The sequence below is a fragment of the Macrobrachium rosenbergii genome, chromosome 9 (assembly GCF_040412425.1).
Source record: "Macrobrachium rosenbergii isolate ZJJX-2024 chromosome 9, ASM4041242v1, whole genome shotgun sequence".
NCBI classification, from domain to species: domain Eukaryota; kingdom Metazoa; phylum Arthropoda; class Malacostraca; order Decapoda; family Palaemonidae; genus Macrobrachium; species Macrobrachium rosenbergii.
In genome coordinates, this window is record NC_089749.1 from 14,420,996 (window position 1) to 14,441,516 (window position 20,521).

Consider the following 20,521-nt stretch of genomic DNA (forward strand, 5'->3'; position numbering starts at 1 on the left):
CCTATACTTGCTTCTGAACTTTTACTAATTCTCTCTTGACAGTTCATTACCCTAATTACGAAACAGCTCTGATACTCTCCTCCTAACCATTCATCGCTGATCCATCTCCTATTGCATGACGGTACATGTCTGAGCATTCACATCAATGTACAATTCGGATTCTCTTAAAGTTGCAACATGGGAGCTTGATAATGTTTACATCGGGTTCTTATAAACTTTTAAACCTCTCCTCTTCTGCCGGGCCTGTATAATATATTCGTGTCAATGAAATTCTAGTTCTTTCTCCAAATGTGGATACAAAACCCACCCAGTAATTTCATTGGAAATTGTATCCAAATATTTATGGAAATATAGAAATTAACAGGTTATTTGGGCCACATGAATACATTGTGGTTATTATGTCAAGTGTATTCTATATATTCCTGTTTATATTCATTACACTTTCTTTACAAATAAAGCAAATTTTCTCTGTTCATTCATTTTGCCAGTGGCACCATTAGCAATTCCTTTTTCTTGTATAAGCTCTGCAACCGTTGAGGTAATCTACAATCTTAGCAAAACTAGTCAAAATCCTAAGTTCCTAAAAAGTTTTTCTCTCTTCATATAACATTTCAAATTTATTTTCTGAAACCAAGCAATCTCAGCAAATAAGAACCATTCGAAGTTCATATCTTGTATCTTTACCCATTTGTGAATCCCAGTCACCTAGTACGACCAACCTTTCTACCATCAATAAAACCGGCTATGGGAATTTTCCAAGAAAGATTCTTTTTATCAGAGACTAATCTTAACAGTACATACCACTTATCTAAGACGAAATAAATGGGAGTATCTGTTGTTTATCAGATATTTATTGCCTTTTCTAAAAACCGCTAATCAGTCAATGGATTTATCACCTACCAGAACCGCCAAACAATTTCAGACTATTGATCTCCATCCTTTATCGGGATTCTGATTTCATTTCAATCCACAAACGCAACTTCACATCACATCTTAACACATCCGTGAGGTCGCGATGTCCGAATACATTCGTCTGAGATTCCAGTGCTGATGCCCAAGTGCCGTAACATTGTAGTGACTTGACTCTCCTTCAAGTGGAGAAAGTTTAATTTGCTGTCATGAATTAATTATTTTTACAGAATTTTTGAGTGATATGACACTGCATGCTGTTGGAAATATCAGCGTTTTGTAAATCATGTTTTGAGCAGTATTGCCAAGTCTGGAATCTTTCTTGCTTTCGCAATAGTAGTTGGTTTTGCAATTCTCTTTTATAAAACAAGATATTTTGATTAAGAGTTCTAAGTTCAGTATCTTGATTAAATCACGCACGACATTTCAAGACTCCAGTATCTTAATTTTTTTATATATTTCATATAAAAGGTGATTAAACAGAGATTTTGGCAGATCAAACTTAACAGAATTCGGAAACTAGTTCTGCGAATCCAAGCACTGAAAGTTATATAACTTTCATGATTTGTTGGATGAGCTTCTCTTCCAGAACTGTTATGACAGTTTCTCTCCCCCGTTCATCTTACTAAGTAGAATTCCTTCAGCAAGTGGTTTCATGGCACGGAATCTACCTTTATATATATATATATATATATATATATATATATATATATATATATATATATATATATATATATATATATATATATTCATTCTGTGTTTTCATTCCACTTCTTTTTCGTAACTTGTTGAAGGCCCTATATGCTCATAGGTCTTTGTCATCTGCTCAGTATCTCAAGATTTTTTGACTTTGTCTTGAACATTTGGTTGCTCTCCAAATTACTGATTCCCTTTCTTAAAACTCTCAGCTTCCTCTGATGTATCAACAACCGAATCTTGAAACATGCACATCATTCCCACTTCACGTCTTTTCTTGTTACACACTCTCGAAGATTTGCATATTTGCTTCTGCCTTCTGTAGTGCACAACAGACTTCCATATATATATATATATATATATATATATATATATATATATATATATATATATATATATTATACATATATTTATATATATAATATATATGTATGTAATTGTGTATTTGTTGGAGAATAGGTTTGTTTGTGCAAGTACAGAGGTATAGATATTGAAATATTTTAATTTTGAAGGTAAACCTCTAAGAAAGGAATTAAGCAATTTAGACAGAATTTATTTCATTCATACATTATCTACAGGTAAGTTTTCAGAATGTTATACAAGTCTTTTTTCCCCACAAATTTGTATTATGTTAGTAAGCAAATATATTCTTTTAATGGACTGACTACTTTAAAAGCTGGTATACCGAAAAATGCTTTTAGTTTTTAGCAGCTTCAAACAAAATCATCCATTTGTAACAATTTGTTAACAATTTGTCGTCTTTGACCAAGAAAACGCTCCGCACGAAGAATCATCAAACCGAAATTTGCATTATCAAATAAAAAAAAAAGCTGAAATTCAATTTATATACCAACAACAGTTATCCTAATTCAGCCCCAAACTCCAGATTTAAGAAAACCTTTCCCTAATGATTATTTCTTCTTGGCCTCGCAGAGGTAAGACGGCCCCCGCGAAGGTGATTCGGACTCATACATGTAGAAGCGATCGAATGCCCCCGAGGGAATCAGTATGCCATTGACCCCGTCAGATAACGTGGATGCTGGACTAGAGATGTGCCACCTGTGATCGAGATGAAAATGAGTACGTCAGGCAATTGTTGGTTCTGGGAATTTGCGTCTCTCTCTCTCTCTCTCTCTCTCTCTCTCTCTCTCTCTCTCTCTCTCTCTCTCTCTCTCTCTTGAAGCCCAATGAAAATGAGAGGTTACCATGTCTTCCATTCAATGCGGGAACATTTGTCTTCTCTCATTCTCTCTCTCTCTCTCCCTCTCTTTGTCTTTCTCATTTAAATTTATATGACATATATGCATACTCATTTAAATACTCAGTCAGAATTGGGGATATATGCATACACACCTACACTCACACATATCTTTAATGACATTGTATAGTGGGATGCCCTATATTATATATGGTTTACATGTATAAATATACTGTTCCATATGACTGTGTGTTGATTATTTCTATATATATATATATATATATATATATATATATATATATATATTGTATATGTATAAATATATAAAGGCTGATAGCGCTCACCATTTGTTCTTTCGTTCATGAAAAGTAGGAATATACCTTTTCTCTTTCTTCAACCTTATTACCGTATTTAAGAAATCTCTCTCTCTCTCTCTCTCTCTCTCTCTCTCTCTCTCTATTAAAAAAGAATCATCCTCACTCGGTACTTACACGTAAGACGTGTTGCTGATGGGCGTTCCGTCAATCCATTTCCACTGGCCATTAACCTTCTCCGAACCGACCCAGTAAATGTATCCTTTCATTCCTGATGGCAATAATTATATTACGATAGAACAGTAACTTTTTTATATTTGTATACACTCATAAGGGAAAATGTCGTCACAGGAAATGGCAATAGCTGGAAATATTATCATCCCAATATGTTTTCATCGCGAGATTTCCTCTTTTCATCTCGCGGGAAATGACTCCACGAGATGTTGTAACACTTATATTTCTAAGCATTATTTACCTGATGTAATACTCTTGCCATCAAACATAGCTCCCACGCTCGTTCAATGGTTTGTATGTATTGTTTTTTATGCAAAGGTCGTCTGTTTTTTTATGAGAAGGTCAGTTGGAAAAAAGTGTTGGACTTGAGACCAATTTTATTAAAATAAAATTAAAATGTATTCTCGTGTGTATATGTATATATGAGTGTGTATTTTCACATTTAAATATATATGCAATATACATACATATATATACATATATATATATCTGTATATATATATATATATATATATATATATATATGTATATGTAATATTATCAAAAGGTTTAAAGAAACTAAAAGTACGTAGAGTCACATCAGAAAGTATGATATGAAAAGAGTCAGTGGAAAGTAAATAAATGTTCATATTTCGTCAAGCTTGAGGGCCCAGTAGAAAAATCATCCAAGTACGGCGAAAGGAATACAGAACTGTAGAATAAGCTACATTAAAGAAATAAAATAAAAAGTGGCGGGGGGGGAGAATGTCAGTATGTATGTTTTCTAGAGCATCTGTGGACAAAGTATTTCCCTGGAGGGATGTAAATAAAAAAAATAATTTTCCTGTTCTCTAAAAATCAGAAATATAGTTGATTCACAGGATTTTGAGAAATGGTCTTGGATCTGTTGCCCTCACCCAAAAATAGGAAAGCAGTAGATGAAGAAAAATCAGTAGTCAACTTTTAAGACAAGAATATTCAATCTCGCAAAAAAAATCTTAGCTGTTATTGTCAATCACTTGCATAATAATTTGTGATACATTTCATTTATTTTTCTTCGTGTGATTACCCTTGTTTCCAAAATGTCAATCTCATGTAGCAGAAGTAGATAGACAGATAAAATTCCAGTTGGAAATGATATGTCTCTTCTTCGTTCTGTCTTTTGCTTTTATTAATTTCGAAGCTAAAATCTTGCAAAGATTCTAAATGTCTATCAAAATAAACCGTTACTATTTCTTTGAAATGCTTTTTAACTCAGTGATAAAAGTATTGCAATATTATCTAAAGAAAAGGTGCATTCACATAATGACATAATGTTTTTTTTTCTCTCATTGTCTTTTACAAATAAATTGTTCCTAACAGAAATTTCTCAACAGTAAGCGATAATTCAGCAAACTGAAAGGCGTTTATGAATCCCAAGCTCATGTTACAAGTTTTGTTCCTTCAGCTAGCAAGTTTCAGATCCAGCCCTTGCTAACGATAGCCCGTTTAAGACGTTCAACCAAAATTATGCCTTGTGAGGCCAGCGTAGTTGATACTGAAGCCTCTTCTCAGACACACTTTGGCCCCAGCTGAGTTGCTTTCTGCCTATTACTTTTAAACAATCCCTTTTGGTCTCTTCACAATGCCTTCAACTTTACTCTACACCAATCCTCAGCTTGTAGTTAAGCATTTAAAGCAGACCTTACTATAGTCTAGAGAGAAGACCCTGTGATATCTCTGAAGTTCATTGAATACAGTGAAAAGAAAGTGTTTTCTTATCAATACAGAAACCAGACCCAGTGGTCTCTCAGAGTGCAGTGTATAGACTGAAAAGAAAGGAAGTTTTCTTAACAATGAATAAAATGAAAAACATCGTGATACCTGACAAGTTTTGAACAACGTGAGAAGAGAAAGCCGCCAGAAAAGGAACGTCAATAATGGCCAGGTCAGTTTTCCAGAGGTCACCCTCCCCAAACATCGATGTGCAGAGGTCACGTGACCAGGTCCAGTTCCTAGCAGGGCTCGAGCCGAAGTATACGTCGGTGGCGATGTAGATGCATCGTCCACCCAGCGTGGCGAAGTTGTCCGGACAGCAGGCTGGGGGAGTGAATAAATGAGGTTGCTGTTAAGAAGAAAAGATTGGACGCAAAAGTAATTAAGCTATATATATATACATATACATAATTTATTTTATATATATGTACATATTTATATATAAATAAATTATATATATGTAGATATTTATTTATTTGTTTATTCATTTATACACACACACACACACACACACACACACACTTGCTTAAAATTCTTTCAGTCTTGGTAGATGATGAAGGGATAGGGATGGTTGGGCTACTGAAAAAGTTTTTCTTCACCTTCAAGATATAAACCCGTGTTGACACCCCCACTGAATGAATTGTTAACATAGTCGCGAACGGGGCCTTTCATTCGTATATAAAATCAAAAATTTTAATGTAGATTTCTTTCAAATCAAGAAAATGCACTGAAGCATTTTAATAACAGTATTGATAGTTGTTAATAGATGTAATTTTCATTCATTCGGCTGAAGTATAAAATGGAGGCATATCTCTTCAAAAGTAAAATGATCAACCAGGCCATTGAAATAAGTACTGAAAATCCCAAACACTCCTAATCTTCTGAATATAAAGAATCTCTGTAACCGCAATTCTTCCTCTCAGTCCAAACATCAAAATGAAGAGGCACCCTTGGTTATCTTGACGTTCAGTTGGGTTACATTTCTTGAACATCTTTACCTGGTGGAAGAGACCGTCGCCATCTTCTGGCAGCCGGCAGGACAGAGTGAGTACCAAAGAGGTAAGGAAGAGAAGGGACTTCATGATTTAAGCGTCTGTAGGTGTCCAGGTTGCCTGATAAAAATCTCCTGCACTTACTGGGACAGGCGACACCATTTCCTCTTTATATAATGCTCGCTTCTTCACAAACCTTCGAAAATAAGACGTCATTAAACATGATCCGCGTCATTTCTGTTCTCAGAAAACGAACTGTTTTGCTATCTGATAACCAATTCTTACTTGTCGTGATTTCTGTAGCATAAATTGGCATGACGGGCCGGGGATTTATCTTTTATGATACCCACAATATAATTTTACAACTATAAAATTTTAGCAGTAAAATCTTCTTATGACTCCAGTTGCCGCGCACGTTTTTAATACCTACCACTCCTGTTTAGCCTAATTCTCCTGACTTTTTTATGCACGTTATTTTTTATGCTGTATCATTTATTTATTGGCTTTCACCTCTGTTTACAAAACACATCTCACCTTTTTTTTTTACACACTTTAATATCTCGTGTATATACAACAAAGCTCACGTCCACATGTTTGCAAAAAAGTAGAATTTATTTATCTTCCCCCAATGAAACACTCCGTGGATAGAACCTTAAATTTGGAAAAAGTAGCACGTTTTAACTTTTAAATATGATTATAAGCATCAGCCTAAATATTAAAATGCTATTCTAAATAAGGATATTCCTGCTTTCTAAATGATATTAAAAACCAGAATAAGAGTAGCTTGCTATTTTACTGCAGGTGCCAAAGAATTAAAGTGCAGCCTTTCAGATCAATGGGAAATAAAGGTAATTACAGAATTTCTAGAATGTGCAGAATTGCACGTACGTATCAAGGTACATTTATTAATCTATGAGTATATAAACATAGGTAGTTTTCTTATTATTTCCCCCATCTAGCTCTATATATATTTTAAATATATATATATATATATATGCTTGTATATATATATATATATATACTATAAATATATATATATGTATATATATATATATATAATATTGATAGCAGTCATAAACAATCGTTCTATGCATTAATACAATTACTAATAGGACCTCCATCCAAACTGGATGGTATCTAGCGAAAATATTTATTTAAAAAAGTTGTAAACTTTCTAGGACCAACAGTTCTCATTGCCAAGTATATATTATAAATATATATATATATATATATATATATATATATATATATATATATATATATATATATATATATATATACATATATAGGTGTTGGAATCCTAGGAAAAAATTATGTTTTCAGTGTGTGTAAGAGTAATTTTTTTAGACAGATTCTCTTTTCTTAGGCAAAGTATTTTTTTATTATAAGACTTTAATATACATACATTCAGATAGCTTGCTCTCTGCTTCATCTAACCTGACTATCAGTTTGTATGCTTGTTATCGAGATTATATTTCACTATCTTTATCTGCCCCTATACTTGCTTCTGAACTTACTAATTCTCTTGACAATTCACTACCTAATTACGAAACAGCTCTGATACTCTCCTCCTAACCATTCATCGCTTGATCCATCTCCTATTGCATGACGACGGTACATGTCTGAGCATTCACATCAATGTACAATTCGGATTCTCTTCCGAGTTAAAAACATGGGAGCTTGATAATGTTTACATCAGGTTCTTATAAACTTTTAAACCTCTCCTCTTCTGCGGGCCTGTATAATATATCCGTGTCAACGAAATTCTAGTTCTTTCTCCAAATGTGATAAAACCCACCCAGTAATTTCATTGGAAATTGTATCAAATATTTATGGAAATATAGAAACAACAGGTTAGTTTAGGCCTCATGAATACATTCTGATTATTGCCGTAAAGTGTATTCTATATATTCCTGTTTATATTCATTACAATTTCTTTACAAATAAAGCAAATTTTCTCTGTTCATTCATTTTGCCAGTGGCACCATTAGCAATTCTTTTTCTTGTATAAATCCTACAACCGTTGAGGTAATCTACAATCTTCACAAACTAGTCAAAATCCTAAGTTCCTAAAAGTTTTTCTCTCTTATAACATTTCAAATTTATTTTCTGAAACCAAGCAATCTCAGCAAAATAAGAACCATTCAAGTTCATATCTTATATCTTTACCCATTTGCTTGAATCCCAGTCACCTAGTACGACCAACCTTTCTACATCAATAAACCGGCTATGGGAATTTTCCAAGAAAAGATTCTTTTTATCAGAGACTAATCTTAACAGTACATACCATATCTAAGACGAAATAAATGGGAGCATCTGTTGTTTATCGATATTTATTGCCTTTTCTAAAAACCGCTAATCAGTCAGCTGGTTTATCACCTACCAGAACCGCCAAACAATTTCATACTATTGATCTCATCCTTTATCAGGATTCTGATTTCCATTTCAATCCACAAACGGGAACTTCACATCACATCTTAACACATCCGTGAGGTCGCGATGTCCGAATACATTCGTCTGAGATTCCAGTGCTGATGCCCAAAATTGCCGTAACATTGTAGTGACTTGACTCTCCTTCAGAAGTGGAGAAAGTTTAATTTGCTGTCATGAATTAATTATTTTACAGAATGTTTGAGTGATATGACACTGCATGCTGTTGGAAATATCAGCGTTTTGTAAATCATGTTTGAGCAGTATTGCCAAGTCTGGAATCTTTCTTGCTTTTCGCAATAGTAGTTGGTTTTGCAATTCTCTGTTAGAAACAAGATATTTTGATTAAGAGTTCTAAGTTCAGTATCTTGATTAAATCACGCACGACATTTCAAGACTCCAGTATCTTAATTTTTTATATATTTCATATAAAGGTGATTAAACAGAGATTTTGGCAGATCCGACTTAACAGAGAATTCGGAAACTAGTTCCTGCGAATCCAAGCACTGAAAGTTATATAACTTTTCATGATTTGTTGGATGAGCTACTCTTCCAGAACTGTTATGACAGTTGCTCCCCCAAATCATCTTACTAAGCAGAATTCCTTCAGCAAGTGGTTTCATGGCACGGAATCTCATCTTATATATATATGTATATATATATATATATATATATATATATATATATATATATATATATATATATATATATATATATATATACATTCAATCTGTGTCTTTCCACTTCTTTTTCGTAAATTGTACTGAAGGCCCTATATGCTCATAGGTCTTTGTCATCTGCTCAGAATCTCAAGATTTTTTACTTTGTCTTGAACATTTAGCTGCTCTCAAATTACTGATTCCCTTTCTAAAACTCTCAGCTTCCTCTAAATGTATCAACAACCGAATGTTGAAACATGCACATCATTCCTCACTTCACGTTTTTTCTGTTACACACTCGAAGATTTGCCATATTGCTTCTTGCCTTCTGTAATTGCACAACAGACTTCCATATATATATATATATATATATGTGATATATATATATATATATATATATATATATATATATATATATACATATATGTATATTATATGTGTGTGTGTTTGTGTACATATATTTATATATATATATATATATATATATATATATATACATAAATATATTTGTATATAGTGTATGTAATGCATTTGTTGGAGAATAGGTTTATTTGTGCAAAGTGCAGAGGTATAGATATTGAAATATTTTAATTTTGAAGGTAAACCTCTAAGAAAGATTGGGCAATTTAGACAGAATTTATTTCATTCATACATTATCTACAAGAGTAAGTTTCAGAATGTTATACAAGTCTTTTTCCCCACAAATTTGTATTGTGTTAGTAAGCAAATATATTCTTTAATGGACTACTACTTTAAAAGCTGGTATACCGAAAAATGTTTTAGTTTTTAGCAATTCAAACAAAATCATCCAGTTGTAACAATTTGTTAACAATTTGTCGTCTTTGACAAAGAAACGCTCCGCACGAAGAATCATCAAACCGAAATTCGCATTATCAAATAAAAAAAACAACTAAAATTCAATTTTATATACCAACAACAGTTATCTAATTCAACCAAACTCCAGATTTAAGAAAACCTTTCCTAATGTTTATTTCTTCATGGCCTCGCAGAGTATGACGGACCCCCGCGAAGGTGATTCGTACTCATACATGTAGAAGCGATCGAATGTTCCTGAGGGAACCAGTATGCCATGGCCCGTCAGATAACGTGGATGCTGGACTAGAGATGTGCCACCTGTGATCGAGATGAAAAGGCGTCAGCAATTGTTGGTTCTGGGAATTTGCATTCTCTCTCTCTCTCTCTCTCTCTCTCTCTCTCTCTCTCTCTCTCTCTCTCTCTCTCTCTCTCTCTCTTGAAGCCCAATGAAAATGAAAGGTTACCATATCTTCCATTCAATGTGGGAACATTGTCTTTTTCTCTTCTCTCTCTCTCTCTCCTCTCTCTTTGTCTTTCTCATTTAATTTATATGACATATATGCATACACCCACATACACAACTCAGTCAGGAAGTTGTGGAAAGCAAGCTGAGTATGCAAGCAGTTAGCTTGCCAAGGTCCACATCACTTGTGTGCAGTGGCACCCAGGTTCCAACTTCTTTAATGACTTGGCTAGGCACCTAGTGGGAGGCGCCCTTTCAATTGAAAAGACCTGGTTTCGATCCTTGTGAGGTCAGAAATTAATTTCTTGTTCCACACGTGACTGTGTGTTGATTATTTTTGTGTATTATATATCTATATATATATATATATATATATATATATATATATATATATATATATATATATATATATATATATATAGATAATATATATATATAGCTATATATATATATGATAAGATATATATATATACATATATATATATATGTTATATAATAGCGCTCACCATTTGTTCTTTCGTTTTCATGAAAAGTAGGAATAAACCTTTTCTCTTTCTTCAACCTTATTACCGTATTTAAGAAATCTCAAAAGAATCTCTCTCACTCTCTCTCTCTCTCTCTATTAAAAAGAATCATCCTCACTCGGTACTTACGTAGACGTGTTGCTGATGGGCGTTCCGTCAATCATTTCCACTGGCCATTAACCTTCTCGAACCGACCCAGTAAATGTATCCTGTCATTTCTGATGGCAATAATCATAATACGATAGAACAGGCAACTTTTTTATATTTGTATACACTCATAAGGAAAATCTCGTCACAGGAAATGGGAATAGCTGGAAATATTATCATCCCAAAAATGTTTTCATCATGAGATTTCCTCTTTTCATCGCAAGGGAAATGACTCCACGAGATGTTGTAACACTATATTTCTAAAGCATTATTTTACCTGATGTAATACTCTTTGCCATCAAACATGCTCCTAATGCTCGTTCAATGGGTTTGTATGTATTGTTTTTTTATACAAGGTCGTCTGTTTTCTTTTCATGGAAGGTCAGTTGGAAAAAAAAAAGTTGGACTTGAGACCAATTATTAAAATAAAGTTAAAATAAATGTATTCTCATGTGTATATATATGTGCGTGTGTATTTCATATTTAAATATATATGCAATATACATACATATATACATATGTATATATCTTTATACATACATATATATATGTATATATAGACAATATTTCAAAAGGTCTAAAGAAACTAAAAGTACGTAGAGTCATATCAGAAAGTATGATATGAAAAGAGTCAGTGGAAGTAACAAATGTTCATATTTGTCAAGCTTGAGGGCCCAGTAGAAAAATCATCCAAGTACGGCGAAATGAATACAGACTGTAGAATAAGCCATATTAAAGAAATAACATAAAAATTTTGGGAAGAATGTCAGTATGTATAATGTGTTTTCTAGAGCATTCAGGACAGTGATTCTCTGACGGATGTAAATAAAAAAAAATAATTTTCCTATGTTTTCTAAAAATCGGGAATATATGAAGAAGTTGATTCACAGTATTTTCAGAAAAGGTCTTGGACTGTTGCCCTCACCCAAAAATAGGAATGCAGTACATGAAGAAAAATCAGTAGTCAACTTTTAAGACAAGAATATCCCATCTCGCAAAAAAGATCTTAGCTGTTTTTGTCAATCACTTGCATAATAATTTGTGATACATTTCATTCATTTTTCTTCATGTGATTTACCATGATTCCAAAATGTCAATCTCATGTAGCAGAAGTAGATAGACAGATAAAATTCCTGTTGGAGATGATATGTCTCTGTTTCGTTTTGTCTTTTGCTTTTATTAATTTCGAAGCTAAAATCCTGCAAAGATTCTAAATGTCTATCAAAATAAACCGTTACTATTTCATTGAAATGCATTTTAACTTAGTGATAAAAGTATTGAAATATTATATGAGGAAAAGGTACATTCACATAATGACATAATTTTTTTCCCCTCTCATTGTCTCTTACAAATAAATTGTTCCTAACAGAAATTTCCCAACAGTAAGCGATAATTCAGAAAACTGAAAGGCGTCGGTGAGTCTCAGGCTCATGTTAGAAGTTTTGTCAGTTCCTTCTGCTAGCAAGTTTCAGATCCAGCCCTTGCTAACGATAGCCCGTTTAAGACGTTCTCCCAAAATTATGCCTTGTGAGGCCTAGCGTAGTTGATACTGAAGCCTCTTTTCAGACACTTTTGCCCCAGCTGAGTTGCTTTCTGCCTATTACTTTTAAACAGTCTCTTTTGGTCTCTTCACACCTAGCTGTACAATGTCTTCAACTTTACGCTACAGCAATCCTCAGCTCGCAGTTAAGCACTTAAAAGAGACCTTATTATAATCCAGAAAGAAGACCCAGTGATCTCTCTGAAGTTCACCGAATGCAGCGAAAAGAAAGTGTTTTCTTATCAGTACAGAAACCAGACCCAGTGGTCTCTCAGAAGTGCAGTGTATAGTCTGAAAAGAAAGTAAGTTTTCTTAACAATGAATAAAATGAAAAACATCGTAATACCTGACAAGTTTTGAACAACGTGAGAAGAGAAAGCCGCCATTAAAGGGACGTCAACAATGGCCAGATCAGTTTTCCAGAGGTCACCCTCCCCAAACATCGATGTGCAGAGGTCACGTGACCAGGTCCAGTTCCTAGCAGGGCTCGAGCCGAAGTATACGTCGGTGGCGATGTAGATGCATCGTCCACCCAGCGTGGCGAAGTTGTCCGGACAGCAGGCTGGGGGAGTGAATAAATGAGGTTGCTATCAGTGGGATTTTTATCTGCGCGCATTAGTTAAGAAGTAAAAAAAAAGCTTGGACGCAAAAGTAATTAAGCAATATATATATATATATATATATATATATATATATATATATATATATATATATATATATATATATATATATATAATTTATTATATATATATGTACATATTTATATATAAATAATTTATATATATTTATATATATGTATGTATTTATTTATTTTTTTTATTTATTTATGCACACACACTTGCTTAAAATTCTTTCCGTCTTGGTAGATGATGAAGGGTTAGGGATGGGTGGGCTACTGAAAAAGTCATTTTTCACTTTCAAGATATGAACCCGTGTTGACACGCCCACTGAATGAATTATTAACATAGTCGCAAACGGGGCCTTTCATTAGCATATAAAATCAAAAATTTTAATGTAGATTTCTTTCAGAAAAAATCAAGAAAATGCACTGAAGCATATTAGTAACAGTATTGATAGTTCTTAATAGATGTAATTTTCAATCATTCGGCTGAAGTATAAAATGGAGGCATATCTCTTCAAAAGTAAAATGATCAACCAGGCCATTGAAATAAGTACTGAAAATCCCAAACATTCCTAATCTCTGGAACATAAAGTATCCCGTAACTGCAATTTTCCTTCGCAACCCAAAATATCAAAATGAAGAGGCACCGTTAAGTTATCTTGACGTTCAAAGTTGGGTTACATTTCTTGAATATCTTTTACCTGTGGAAGAGACCGTCGCCATCTCTACAGCTGGTGACAGGAGGGGTACCAGCAGAGGTAAGGCGAAGAGAAGGGACTTCATGATTTAAGCGCTCTGTAGGTGTCCAGGTTACCTGATAAAATCTCCCGCACTCAGTGACAGGCGGCACCATTTCCCTCTTTATATAAAGCTCGCTTCTTCACTAACCTTCAAAAATAAGACGTCATTAAACATATGATCTGCGTCATCTCCGTTCGGGGAAAACGAATTGTTTTGCTATCTGATAAACAACTATTACTTGTCGTGATTTCTGCAGCTTAATTTGACTAATATATGGCGGGCCGGGGATTTATCTTTTATGATACCCAGCGATATAGTTTTACAGCTATGAAAATCTTAAAGTAAAATCTTTTTTTGACTCAGTTGCCGCGCATCGCTTTTATAACCTACCACTCCTGTATTTGCCTTAATTCTCTGACATTTTTTTTTTTATGTACAGTACGTTATTTTTTTAGTGCTGTCATACTGATTCATTGTTTTTCATCTATTTTCAAACGCTTCTCACCTTTTTTTCACACAAAGTTTTCATATCTCGTGTAGTTACAACAATGCTCACGTTCGCATGTTTAAAAAAAAATAAGTTTGTTCAGCTTTACCTTGTAAAGCACACTGTGGATAGAAACTATATTTGGGTGAAGCACAACGTTTTGCTTTTTTTAATTGATTTTTTAAGGTTCTGCTTATTCCGATAAAGCGAAACGCGTACAATGATTATAAACATCAGCATAAATTCCGAGAATGAAAATGTTTCTGCGTTTCAGTTAATTTATTACGAATATTATTGCTTTCTAAATGTATGACAAATATTAAATAAATAAAAAATGCGCCGAAGTTTCTTCAGCGCAATCAAGTTTTCTGTGCAGCGTATAATCAAGGCCACCGAAAATATATCTATCTTTCATTGGTCTCACAATAATGCTGTATGAACCGCGGCCCATGAATCTTTAACCACGGCCCGGTGGTGGCCTGTCCTATATCGTTGCCAGATGCACGATTATGGCTAACTTTAACCTTAAATAAAATAGAAATTACTGTGGCTAGAGGACTGGAATTTGGTATGTTTGATGATTGGAGGGTGGATGATCAACATACCAATTTGCAGCCCTCTAGCCTCAGTAGCTTTTAAGATCTGAGGGCGGACGGACAGATAAAACTGGCACAATAGCTTTCTTTTACAGAGAACTAAAACCAATAAGAGTACCTTGCTACAAAGAGGTGTCTATTTTGTTACAGGTGCAAAGAATTAAAGTATAGCCATCCAGGTCAATGGAAGATCATGAAGGTAAATACTAATTTGCAACACTGGGACAGGAATTGTACCAACGAAGGTACATTTATTCATTTATGAGTATGTTTTATTAGTATGTGTCTATATAGCTTTAAATATATATATATATATATATATATATATATATATATATATATATATATATATATATATATATATATATATATATATATATATATATATACATACATATATTGATGCATATTTATTTATGTATACATATAAAATTGTATTTTATATATATATACATACAGTATATATATGTATGTTTGTGTATACATATATATTTATATGTACTTATATATGGATATATAAATTATATACATATATATATATATATATATGGATATATATGGATATATATATATATTATATATATATATAATATATATATATATATATATATATATATATATGTATATATATATATATATATATATATATATATATATATATATATATATATATATATGCCCCTTCTAATATATGCGGGTTTCATTGGAAGGTGGCGAATTGCTTTCCCTACCAGAAAGGATAGTCAGAGAGGACTCATATACCGTCGGAATCCAACATCGCATCCATTGTCAATCACCCATCCACTAGCTGACCACACGACACCAAGACCATAATAATTCATCCTCTGGATTCAGTACGGATTTCTTTCCTCAGCCTCATCATCAGGTGATGTTGAACGTAACGGCAGAGGTAGATTTGCTTCAATCCAACTCATCGAATCCCGTGGAATAGGTAACAGTTAATTTCTCCTCTCATTTCTCGCAGCAGAATCTAGTGATGAAGTGTTGTCATCCTTTTTTTTTTACAGGGGATTAGCTGATTACCAAAGCGAGGTTGTCCATTAATGTTGGTGGGTCAGGTCTCAATTATTTTTTTTAGAATTCTGATTGTGAATCTGAATTCTTGCAGTGATTTTTTTTTTTGTCACTGAAAGGGAAAATGAAAATGGCAAATCGTTGCTGATTTTCTCTGGAAAACGATTGAATATCTTTTGTTAGAATGGTTTTCATTTGAAGGCTATCGATAATAAAAAAAAATTGTTATTGTTGTTGCCATTATTATCGTTATTAAAACTTGAACTAACTCGCAAGAGATTCGAAACGTCACTTCATACAGAATGCTTTGGATACTCTACATTTTCTGAGGACGTGCATATCTAGACCTCGAAAGGTTTCTTCTGAGGTTCTGTGCGATTACTCCCAGTACTCTGAGGATGGTTGGAACTATTTTCAGTTCAGCTTGCCATATTCTCCTTATTTTCAATTTTAGGTCTTGTTACCTTTCTATCTTTTCTCTTCTTTTGTCATTAACTCTTGTGTCCCATGGTAGGGCTACATTTATCAGAGGCACCCTCTGGTTCTCCTTATTTACCAGGATTATGCCTGGCCCTCGGACCTACGTCACATGACCAGTCCTTATACTATAGTCGTCCCAGAGTACCCCCTTTTTTTCAGCACTCTTAGGGTGTATGGTTGTCCCGCTTGTCTATTCATGGAATGATAATATGTTCATGGTGTGACGTTTTCTATGCAGACCTTCTACTGCGAGGCACAGGCGACTGTGGTATGACTTCGCTTATTGTCATTATTAATGTTTGGTGGTCCTTTAACCCAAATATTTTTAACATGGTGTCCCTTTTCTCAAAGATTCAAATAAATTCAAAATTTAGTACTTTGTTATCCTCTGATTTTGATAAAATTTGATACGTTGGTCCCTTGAAATCTGGGATTATTTACCCGAAATATGTTTTACCAAGGTTACGGGTTAATGATACTACGATAGGGTTAACGCCTGATATATAAATTTTAGAATTTATTAAAGGTTTATTTTATTCATGAAAACAATTAACTAAACATCCTGTTTAGAAAGAGACCCAGTTATGGATTAATAATTCCTTCAAGATTTGCATCAAGTACAAATGACTGAGTCAGGAATAACAATGAGAAATAAACATCATATTTACAGATTATTTGAAAAAAAAATTTCTATCTTAGTTAAAAACCACATCCCAACTTATTCCTTAACCCTACAATAAGATGTAGAGGAACCGACAGTCCTCCTTGTTTACCTCCGCTTGGCCTCGCAGAGGTACGACGGTTCCTTCCAGGACGGTTCCGATTCAAACATGTACAAGCGTTTAAATGCCCCAGAGGGCACGAGCAGGCCAGTGAGCCCATCAGATAACGTGGATGATGGGTGAGGGGGTGCCATCTGCGATAGAGGTTGAAATTGGGTGAGTCGGACAAGTGTTGATTCTGGTAAATTTTACTCTCTCTCTCTCTCTCTCTCTCTCTCTCTCTCTCTCTCTCTCTCTCTCTCTCTCTCTCTGAGAAATTTCTCTTTCCCTGACTTTCTCTCCAGCCTTGAAAATAGTTACAATTCTCTCTCTCTCTCTCTCTCTCTCTCTCTCTCTCTCTCTCTAAGAAATTTCTCTTTCCCTAACTTTCTCTCCAGCCTTGAAAATAATTACAATTCTCTCTCTCTCTCTCTTTCTCTCTCTCTCTCTCAGAAATTTCTCTTTCCCTAACTTTCTCTCAGCCTTGAAAATAGTTAATTCTCTCTCTCTCTCTCTCTCTCTCTCTCTCTCTCTCTCTCTCTCTCTCTCTCTCTCTCTCTCTAAAGAAATTTCTCTTTCCTAACATTCTCTCAGCCTTGAAAATAGTTACAATTCTCTCTCTCTCTCTCTCTCTCTCTCTCTCTCTCTAAGAAATTTCTCTTCCCTAACTTTCTCTCCAGCCTTAAAAATAGTTACAATTCTCTCTCTCTCTCTCGTGTTGCACGCTCAAACGTATAATAGACTTTACTCACACGTAAGACATGTTGCTGATGGGCGACCCGTCAATCCACTTCCACTGACCTTCGACCTTCTGCGAACCGATCCAGTACGTGAACCCTTGTATCCCTGATGATAGAAATGATGTAATAATATAATCATAACATGATATTTCTTAAACACTACATTTGAATGGAACTTCTATAACAGACGAAAGTAACAAGAAGTATTCAAATAATAACATATTCATGAGGTAATATCTGTAAACAGTTAAAGGAAATTTCTATAACAAATGAAGGGAACATGAACTGTTTTTCCAACGATAAGTCATTTTACTTTTTCCTTCTAAGCAAATGATTCAGTTCGAAGTTCCTGACACGATGACATACTCCCGCAGTGATTTAAGCGTTTTATATGTATTTTTCAAATGCGAAGGTCAGTTAAACGGGCTTCCCCCTAGCCCGTATTTACCCCGGGCCTGAAGAAATTACGAAAAATGATGAGGCAGAAAAGGGAAAGGGACTCCTCCCCTGAGGGAATGATCCAGTGACCTCTTGAAGGGTGAAAATAAATTTCTTTAGGAAAACTCAGAAATGTGAGCATAAGAACACTGACATTTAAGACAGAGTGTATGTTATTTAAAACTTTTTCATAAATGCAATGGACAAATACAAAATAAACAGCCCTAATTATGATGTATTAGAAACTTTGCAAGCTTGAAATTCTCTGTCAACTTGATTTGTGAGGCAATTGGATGCTTAGAGAACGAAGGAATTAATGGAATGTTGAACCTAAAGCAACTAAAAATAATCCTTCGAATAAAAGAAAATTAGTTTCATTTTCATTCGCGAGATTTAAACAAAAAAAAGGGGGGGCCTGAATCTATCTACAACTCTCGCTTCACGAGAATTAAGAAAAAAGAAAATCAGAAATAGGTGATGTTGGTTAAAACAGAATACATTGTCTTAAAAGTTAAAAAAAAAAATCAATCAACCTTTACCTGGTAGGTTTTCAGCTATGTAAGAATAAAGGGTCTCTATAAAAGTGACGTCAACGATTGCCAGGTCAGTTTTCCAGAGGTCACCCTCACCGAACATCGAAGTGCAAACGTCACGCGCCCTGGTCCAGTTTTTGGCATTTTCTATCCTCGGGTCAAAGTAGACGTCGGTGGCTATGAAGATACAACGGCCTTCCAGCGTTGTGAAGTTGACGGGGCAGGAGACTGAAGGAAAGAGGTTATTAGAAGTAATTACCATTATTATTGTTTGCACTTGAAACGTATAATCTTCACACTAAAGAAAATCCCTAGATTTGCTCTCTTTACGCACAAATACACACACACACATATATATATATACATACATATATATATATATATATATATATACACATATATATATATACATATATATATATACATACATACATATATACATATATATATATATACACATATATATATATACATATATATATATTATATGTATATATATATATGCATACATACATATATAATGTGTGAGTGTGTGTTTGTATGTGTGTGCGCGTGTGTGAAGAAGGAATAGATGTGTTCTGAAAAATAGGATATTTTATCTACAAAATAACTAAAAATTTATGCCTTCGTCTAGTATACTAAAGACATGTTACACAGAAGCACATTCTTTTTCTTAATGCATGTTTGAACGGTATTGATGAATGTTTGCTCTTTAAAAAATGGATTACAGTATGTATTTAGTATTTGTCAACGTACAGTTTTAGTATTTTGTAAACCTTTTTATTCCGATAAAGCACAATATTTACGATATGCTTTGTAGAAAATAAAAAAGAGTGAAAAACAGAGCAATAAACCGAATTTAGAACGGCAAAAATTTCAAAAATTTTAAAGATAAGAAAATCAGTTAGTTGTGATTATCCCACACGGCCCAGAAATGGGAGATGAGCTTTTTACCTGTGGGTGAGACAGTCGCCATCTCCCCTGGTTGTGCCAGGAACAGTGCCACCACTGGCACTGCAAATGAGAGAAGAATCTTCATGATGAAGAACTAGCTCTTGCTGTTTGAGTTACTTGGCAAAGCGTCTTTGAATTTATGACTGGCGACACCACCTCTCACCGCTTTTATAAAGCTTCCTTCGTTTAGTAATCTATGATCACGTTATATCCATTCTAGAAAAAGAAAATGTTTTGCTATTAGGTAATCTCTTAGGAGATTACCCAGCAGGCGCGGTTGTCTTGGTCTTAATAGCGTTCGTGATCCCCGCCATATAATTTTATGACTGTGAAAAGCTGGGCATGAAATCTCCCCAAGACGCAGGTGTAGTGTGTTGGTTGTAGCAACCAAACTACCAATGCGTGTTTTGTTCATACGCCTTAATTTTCTAATATTTATATGTAGTTGTCTTGTACTATTTCATTTCAATTTCTTTTG

The 20,521-nt window shown here is 34.1% G+C and overlaps 2 protein-coding genes across 2 annotated transcripts; both read right to left on the bottom strand.

The window, feature by feature from the left end:
- Positions 1-2,142: 2,142 nt before the first annotated feature.
- LOC136841475 (C-type lectin domain family 6 member A-like) lies at positions 2,143-14,138 on the bottom strand. Its single transcript, XM_067108419.1, has 4 exons — positions 13,980-14,138; positions 13,003-13,218; positions 3,295-3,388; positions 2,143-2,664 (listed from the first exon to the last, which is right to left on the bottom strand). Exons 1-4 carry the CDS (start codon positions 14,059-14,061, stop codon positions 2,517-2,519), a joined length of 540 nt encoding a protein of 179 aa, XP_066964520.1. The 5' UTR covers positions 14,062-14,138; the 3' UTR covers positions 2,143-2,516.
- A 2,983-nt stretch (positions 14,139-17,121) lies between these two features.
- On the bottom strand, positions 17,122-20,220 carry LOC136841476 (uncharacterized). The gene is made up of 4 exons (XM_067108420.1): positions 20,044-20,220; positions 19,096-19,317; positions 18,131-18,224; positions 17,122-17,533 (listed from the first exon to the last, which is right to left on the bottom strand). Exons 1-4 carry the CDS (start codon positions 20,126-20,128, stop codon positions 17,317-17,319), a joined length of 618 nt encoding a protein of 205 aa, XP_066964521.1. The 5' UTR covers positions 20,129-20,220; the 3' UTR covers positions 17,122-17,316.
- Between the last annotated feature and the right edge of the window lie 301 nt (positions 20,221-20,521).

Bases quoted from the DNA above. Each gene is read 5' to 3' on its own strand.
- LOC136841475 (XM_067108419.1), bottom strand. From the start codon at position 14,061: ATGAAGTCCCTTCTCTTCGCCTTACCTCTGCTGGTACCCCTCCTGTCA. The intron at 3,389-13,002 runs GTATTACGATGT...TATTGCCATCAG, and splicing joins CGTTGTTCAAAACTTGTCAG to GAATGAAAGGATACATTTAC. The intron at 2,665-3,294 runs GTAAGTACCGAG...TCTCGATCACAG, and splicing joins ATCAGCAACACGTCTTACGT to GTGGCACATCTCTAGTCCAG.
- LOC136841476 (XM_067108420.1), bottom strand. From the start codon at position 20,128: ATGAAGATTCTTCTCTCATTTGCAGTGCCAGTGGTGGCACTGTTCCTG. The intron at 19,318-20,043 runs GTAAAAAGCTCA...TCTTTCCTTCAG, and splicing joins GGCGACTGTCTCACCCACAG to TCTCCTGCCCCGTCAACTTC. The intron at 17,534-18,130 runs GTGAGTAAAGTC...CCTCTATCGCAG, and splicing joins ATCAGCAACATGTCTTACGT to ATGGCACCCCCTCACCCATC.